Source organism: Oxyura jamaicensis, unplaced genomic scaffold (assembly GCF_011077185.1).
Source record: "Oxyura jamaicensis isolate SHBP4307 breed ruddy duck unplaced genomic scaffold, BPBGC_Ojam_1.0 oxyUn_random_OJ70798, whole genome shotgun sequence".
Taxonomy (NCBI): Eukaryota; Metazoa; Chordata; class Aves; order Anseriformes; family Anatidae; genus Oxyura; species Oxyura jamaicensis.
The window spans coordinates 12396-19747 of NW_023310204.1; the positions used below are offsets into that span (position 1 = coordinate 12396).

General features: G+C 53.3%; 1 protein-coding gene across 2 annotated transcripts in view; it reads left to right on the plus strand.

Moving 5' to 3' along the window:
• LOC118159526 overlaps positions 1-3688 on the plus strand; it is a 4938-nt gene extending 1250 nt beyond the window's left edge. The window contains exons 2-6 of one of the 2 annotated variants that reach the window (XM_035314095.1): positions 114-155; positions 914-1198; positions 2241-2582; positions 3144-3248; positions 3321-3688. In XM_035314095.1, coding sequence (XP_035169986.1) covers positions 114-155; positions 914-1198; positions 2241-2582; positions 3144-3248; positions 3321-3421 — 875 coding nt within the window. In that variant the 3' untranslated portion in view covers positions 3422-3688. The remainder of the gene's footprint in view (positions 1-113; positions 156-913; positions 1199-2240; positions 2583-3143; positions 3249-3320) is intronic. The other variant, XM_035314096.1, reaches the window with a different exon arrangement.
• Positions 3689-7352: the final 3664 nt, after the last annotated feature.

A 7352-nucleotide genomic window follows, 5' to 3' on the forward strand; every position in this document is an offset into this window, starting at 1 on the left:
CCCTTCCCTTCCCTTCCCTTCCCTTCCCCTTCCCTCATTAGATGCCCTCACCACGTAATCCCTGTTCCCCCCTTCACTCTTACACTCAGACCTTCTCCCCTCTTCTCTTCCAGCCACCGTGCATCTCCTGCCCTGCCAGAAGGTCTCTGGGGAAGGTAACTCCTCTGGGGTCTCCTTAAAGAGGGGCTGAGCTGCTGGGGGCACGGCTGGATTTGGGGTCCCAGAGGTGTGACTGTCTGGGGGACCCTCAGCCTCATTCCCCCTCCCCATAAGAGCCCAGTAGTGAAATTGGGTGCTGGGGCTTTTTCTTTATCTCACTTTGTTGAAGTCCTGCCTCGTGTCAACGCACTGGTGATGAGTGGAAACCCCTTGAGACCCAACCCCTTCCCGGCCCTCTCCTTCCCACTCCTGCTCCTCCTTGTTTGGGTGTGGGACGGAGGTATTTTTGTAGGGTTTGCAGCTGGGGGCAGGTAGGGAGGTGGAGACCAAACATCTTTTCCCGATGACTGCTGTGGAGGAGCCTCAGTGACGGGTTTTACCCTTCACCCTTAGCCTTTTCGATCCCCCTTCCCCATTTCCTATTTTCATAAATGACCAAATTGCAGGAAAATCAATTTGTTTGAAAGGACATTAATGACATTTCTGCTGGCATGACAAAGCTGCCCAGGGCGTGGAAAGGGTTCTTGCAGTCTCCTTTCTTTCATCACTTCCCGCAGCGGGATGCAACTTGTGCTGAATCACAAGGAGATAGAATGAGTCATAGCCCAGAGACATTTCTGCTTTACGAGGTCCCCTCTGTGCATTATTGTCTTCCTTGAAATGAAAGCCAGCTTCTTTTATTTGCGTGCAGTTAGTCCCTTCGGCCTCTGCTCCTTGCACCTCACCTCCGCCTGTCTCCCTTTCTATCCGCCAGCCGCAGTCCCTGCCCCGACCCTCCGGGTGCTGCAGGGACAGAAGGAGTATTTCTTTGGAGATGCTGTCACGCTGGTGTGCACCACTCCCCCCAACATCACTGGGAAGCTGACCTACCAAATTTTTGGCGAGGCTGGCTGGGCAATTTCAGGATTTAGCTCGACGCACGAGTTCATCCTCTCCCGAATGCAACACAGGGGGCCACATTTCTGCAGCTATTCCCTCAAGCAAGGTCAGAAGTGGCTCACATCCCCAGCCAGTGAAAAACTGGTGATCAAGATTGGAGGTGAGCCGCGTGATTTCTTTATCTTTCTGTCTGCTTTACCCCTCCTCTCTGAGAACCGTTCAGCTGCCCAAACGTGGGTATCACCTATCGCCCCCCGATGTGACAACTCACCTGGAAATCAGGACTGGTGGGCTTTGTGGTTGTGGTGGTTTTACCGTGCTGAACACCACAACCGCTCTCTCACTCCCCCTCCTCAGATGAGGAGGGGGAGAAGTAAAGGAAAGAACAACTCACGGGTTGAGATAAGAATAATTTAATAAAGAGGAAAAAATATTATTAAGGAAATATTATTATTAATTAAACAATTCAACTAAAGGGAAAAAAGGGGAAGGGGAAGAGGGAGGGGGAAAGGGAATAACTAAACAAAACAAGTACAGGCGATGTGGAACTGCAGAGGAAAGAAATCACTCTCTACTTCCCACAAATGAGCAATGCTTGAGCACGTCCTTGAAGCAGGGCCTCAACGCACGTAGCCGGTGTTCGGGAGGAGGACAGACGTTTTTGCAACGAGAGCCCACCCCTCCCCTCTTCTTTCTTTTTCTTCCTTTTCCCACCTTTTATTGCTGAGTGTGACATCATATGGTATGGAATATCCCTCTGGTTGGTTTAGGTCAGCTGCCCTGCTGATGTTTCTTTCTCACTTTTTTGCCCACCCCCTAGGAGGGTCAGAGAGAGTCCTGATGCTGTGCCAGCACTTCTCAGCAGCAGACACAACACCGGTGTGACACCACTGCTGTTCTAGCTACAAGTGCAGAGCGCAGCACTGTATGGGCTGCTGCGGGGAAAGTTAACATCCCAGCCAGACCCAGTACAGTGGTTTAACCCAGCCCATCCCCAAAATCAGTAGGATGTCTGGGTGGAGGATTTATCTTTCTGGGACCAGCGTGGTCTGGAAGGTGGCTGCCACTGGCGCTCTTCTCATGTCGTGGTAGGAAGCCTACGGTCCCAAGGTTTGCTGCATGCAGTGGAAAGGCAAACAACTGGAGATCCATTTGTGCTGTCCTTATTGCTACATCTCCATTTATTCCTCCCCTTTTCTCAGACCACCTTCCCCAGCCCCTGCTGATGGTGGAGTCCCCGCTGGGAGAGGTGATGGCAGGAGATCTCCTAAGCATCATCTGTAAGGCCCCTGGAAATGCCACCGTACGGAGGTTTCGCTTCTACAGGGATGGCCAAGAGGTCCTCCCTACGACAGAAGGCTCCGAGGACAGTGCAGCAGATCATGGGGGCAATTTAAGGACTTCCATGGTCCTCCAGTTCCCACATGCTGGTCCCCAACAGAGTGGAAACTTTACCTGCAAGTATGAGGAAAAAAAGCCTGAGAGGTGGATCCCCTCCTTCACAAGCCAAGCCGTGTCTATCAGTATAAATACCCAAAAGGAAGGTGAGCTGGCCATCCATCCACGCACCTAACAATCTGTCAGCCCATCCATCCATCCATCCATCCGGTAACCAGCCCATTAAACCATCCCTCTCTCCATTTTTTCCCGAAACTATTGCGTTCCGATCCCTGCACATTCCTCTCCAAACTAGCTGATTCTTGCACCGGGCAGCTGCTCTACCTCTCCGATCACCATCCTTCTGACCATGACTCAGCCCACCCAGCCTTTCACCCACCTCTCCCTCCCTCTCAGCCCTTCCATCACCCCAACCACCCCTTTATCACACAAGTAGCACAAGCACCCCTCTGTCCACCTTCATGGCTCAGCATCCTCTCCTTGGCCTCCTGAGCCATGGTTCCGAAATTTCTCAGTGCCTCCTGCAGAGCCAAGCAAGCAGGGAAAGTCTTTGGGTGTTCAGCGCTCTGGACCTGAGCAGAATGCCTGGAGAAGGAGGGGTGGGGAAAGGGAAAGAGAGATGGTGGCAGAACGATGCTCACAGCCTTCCCTCCGTGAGCACGCGTGAACTGTGTCTCCATCTCCTAACCTGTCCTCCCCTCTTGCAGGAAACAGCTGCTTCCCTCTTCTACGGCTGCTGGTTGTGGGCAGCTGCTTCCTCACCATCAACAGCCTCATCTTCCTCTTCTTCTGGGCCCGGGGGAGAACCAAAGGTACACCCTGAGCTGAGGGGGGAATCGCCCCACCTTCGGGCTCCCCACCACCCACCTCACTCCTTCCCGCAGATGCCTCGTTCCTGTATGGAGCCAGCCCTGCTGGGATCTCCCAGCTGGATGCCAGATCCCCAAACAGCCTTCAGGAGGATAATAGGTACGAGGAACACTAATGAGAGGAAGATGCTGTGGGCGATTCCACCCCCTAAAGACTGCTCCCTGCTGAAGACACATCCCAAAAGACTGGTTTGAAGCCAAATGAGTGCTCCGCTGGGAAAACAAAGCAAGAATCAGTTTGTGGGAGGATGAAAGAAGTAGAAAAGGGTCATTTCATGTGGTAAAGGGGAGGGAGGAGACACGGACGTTGTCGGGAAGGGTGACTGTGAAAGAGAAAATTAAGAAAGATAAGAAATAAAAATGGAAATTGTGAGAAAAAAAAAGGAGTGAGAAAGGGTGAGAAAAGAAATGGAGAGAAAAACAGAATGTGAGTGAAAAATGAAAGCATAGACAGAGTGAGAGAGGGATGGGGAAGGAAAGGGATGCTAGGAGCATCCAGGAGGGCATGACGGTGGGAAAAGCAGGTTGGAGAGGCGAAGGAGAAGAAAAATGGTGGAACGAGAGTCCCCAAATCAGAACGAGCCCGTGTGTGTGTCATTAACTGGATGGCCACCACTGTCACCTCGCCTGGGTTGTCCCGGTGCTCGGTGTTAGTGCATCCAGTGAGGGGTGGGAGAGCTGCTGCAGGTGGGGTGGGTGACTGGGGGCTCTGCTGTTTGGGATTTTGGAGGGGAATGTCCCATATCCCATGTATGTGGGGCTGCAATAGGAAATGCAGAGGCTGGGAACGTGAAAATGTGGAGGCGGCATTTGAGCCCCTTGGGGGTGGTGTACGGGGAACTGGGGGGATATTGGGGTGGGGCGTTGAGTGAATGGTGGCTATTTGGGGCATGTGTGGGGCTATGGGATATGGCATGCCACCAGCAGTGGATATAAGGGGAATGCTGGGATGTGGGGAAGCTGCGTGATCAGTATGGGAACCTGAGCTGATGGAAGGCCGGGGAATCTGGATATGGATGGCAGTAAGGACAGGGGGCTTTGGGGATATGGCAGGCTGCTGGGGAGGGATACGAGGGCAGGAAGGAGATGGGGACCCTGCTGGTGGGATACAGAGCGACTCTGGGACCATATGAGGCTGTGGGATATGAGGATGGAGGAACCTCTCTCCTGTCCTCCATGGCCTTATCTCCACCTCGCAGCCTTCCTTCGCCTCCAGCCTCTTTCTGCCATGCCCTCAGCCCCCGGCAGCCAGCAGTGGATGAGGAAGCGTTGATAGAGGGGAGGAAGCGTGCTGCCCGTAACCCATGGGTTTTGTGCATTTGTCCCAAACCCATCACTTGGCTTTGGCAGTTTCTCTCCTCCCTCCCTCCCCTTCTCCCTCTTGGGAAGACAGAAAGGGAGAATCAGGAGCCTGATCTGAGGCTTCCCACATCTCGAACCCCTGAACCTCTGGGCAGGGACTGGGGGAGCAGGTCCCACGCACTGGGAACACCCGATGCGACTGAACAGATACAGCTCTGTGGGGACTGATGAGAAGTGGCTGATGGAGTCACCAAGCCTCTCTCCATCGTATTTGAGAAGTCCTGGCAGCCGGATGAGTCCCTGGTGACTGGAAAAAACAAAACAAAACAAAACAAAACAAAACAAAACAAAACAAAAAAAACATCGCTCCCATTTTTAAATAACGGAAGGGATGGACCCCGTGGTACGGACCCAGATCTGGAGCAGTTCTTGAAGAGCTGCTGCCTGTGGGAAGCCCACGCTGGATCCGTTCAGCAAGGACTGCATCCCGTGGGTGGAACCCCACAGCACAGGGGACGAGAGGGACCGAGAAGGAGCGGCAGAGAAGAAGTGCTACAGACTGACCATAACCCCCATTCCCCTGTTCCCCTGTGCCGCTCGGGGGGAGGAGGTGGAAGAGGGTGGATGGGGGGGGAAGGTGCTTTTGGTTTCTTTCCTTTGTTTCTCACTTCTCTGGCTCGTTAGTAATAGGCAATAAATCTCACTATCTCCCTATGCTGAGTCTGTTTTGCCCGTCACAATAATCACTGCATGATCTCCTTGTCCTTATCTCAGCCCTTGAGCCCCTTTCATCGTATTTTCTCCCTGTTCCTCTTTGAGGAGGGGGAGTGAGAGAGCGGTTGTGGTGGAGCTCGGTCGCCCACGCGAGTAAAACCATCACAATGGTATGGAATAAGGGGTGGATATATGTCCTGGTTTTAGCTAGGAGAGAGTTAATTTCCCTCCCAGTAGCTGGTAGAGTGTTATGTTTTGGATTTAGGATGAGACTAATGTTGATAACACGCTGATGTTTTAATTGCTGCAGAGCAGTGCTTACACTAAGCCAAGGACTTTTCAGCTCCTCCCTCTGTCCTGCCAGCGGGCAGGCTGGGGGTGCAGCAGGAGCTGGGAGGGGACAGACCCAGGACAGCTGACCCAAAGTGGCCAAAGGGGTATTCCATCCCATCTGGGGTCATGCTGAACAATTAATATGGGGGGGCTGGCCGGGGTGGGGGGCCGGCTGCTCGGGGTTGGGCTGGGCATCGGTCAGCAGGTGGTGGGGAATTGCATTGTGCATCACTTGTTTCGTACATATTATTATTTTATTTTCCTGTCCTAATAAACTGTCCCTATCTCAACCCATAGATTTCAGTTTTTTTGTTTGTTTGTTTGTTTGTTTGTTTTTAATTTCTCTCCCCCATCCCAGAGAGGGAGGGGGGAGGGTGAGCGAACGGCTGTGTGGTGTTTAGCTGCTGGCCGGGTTAAACCACAACACATGGAAAAGGTCCCTCAGGTGTAACACGTCCCAGGGGAAGGTCCCTGATATGGCCCCACTTCCAGCAGCAGTTTGGGATGATTTCAGAGGAACAGTAGTTTTGGGAGCTCTTTGCACACACGATGAACCCGGGGATGGCCTCAGGCCACAACACTGAGGGCAAGACCAACCATTTCCCTCCCTCTCTTTACCCCTTCACCGCAGCCTGGCCAGCAGCAGGGTTTTGCTCCTGAGCTCTGCCAGGCCTACCCAAAAAGCCTCATAGGAAAGTGAGTAACTTGCAGCTCGTGATGGAGGGTGCCAAGGGCGGCAAGTGAACCAACCCATGGCTCAAAACTAAGAGCTCTTTGGAGAGTCCCCACTGACCCCACAACTCTGCTTTCCTACAAGGCTTGAGCCCCCAAGACTGATGCAGATGTTGATCATGCACCTCTTTTGCCAGCTCAGGTGGAGCTCCCCAAGCCCTGGTCGGTGTGGCCATGGCCAGGAGTAGAGAGCCCTGCTCTGGTCCCTGGTGGTTGACACTGCTTGGACCTGGCCCCCTTGTGTGTCACTGCCACCAAAGTGCCACCAAAAGAGAGGTGGAGCTGGGCTCCTTGGGCCTGCTGGCCTCAGAATTAGATGCCAACGCTGCCATCTCCGGAGGTTCTTGCAGAACTGGCCAGAACTTCTCAGCCTCTGACTTCTGCAGCCTTCTTGAGTTTGAACGCTGTGGCTGAAGCCTGGCTGTCTTCTCGTTGGCATCCTCGGATTTGCTGTCCTCAGAGCTCGATGACGATAATGGGGCTATTCTGGGTGTTCTCAGCAGGACTGGGACTCCCCACAGGTACAGGAGTTTTTCTTGCATGGTTTCTGGCTCTTCATGGAGGCCTCTCACTGCTCCTTGTCCTTCTTTGCTCCTCTGAGGTTTCGCAGACTTCATGTGATGGTTTTACTCGGGTGGGCAACCGAGCTCCACCACAACCGCTCTCTCACTCCCCCTCCTCAAAGAGGAACAGGGAGAAAATACGATGAAAGGGGCTCAAGGGTTGAGATAAGGACGAGGAGATCGCGCAGTGATTATTGTGACGGGCAAAACAGACTCAGCATAGGGAGATAGTAAGATTTATTGCCTATTACGAACGAGCTAGAGAAGTGAGAAACAAAGGAAAGAAACCAAAAGCACCTTCCCCCCCCCGGCCACTTTAACCTCCCCCCCATTCATTTTAGCACCCCCCCCCCATCTTCACCCCCCCGGGCCCACCTCGGCCTCTCTCTGCCGGGCCTGGAGC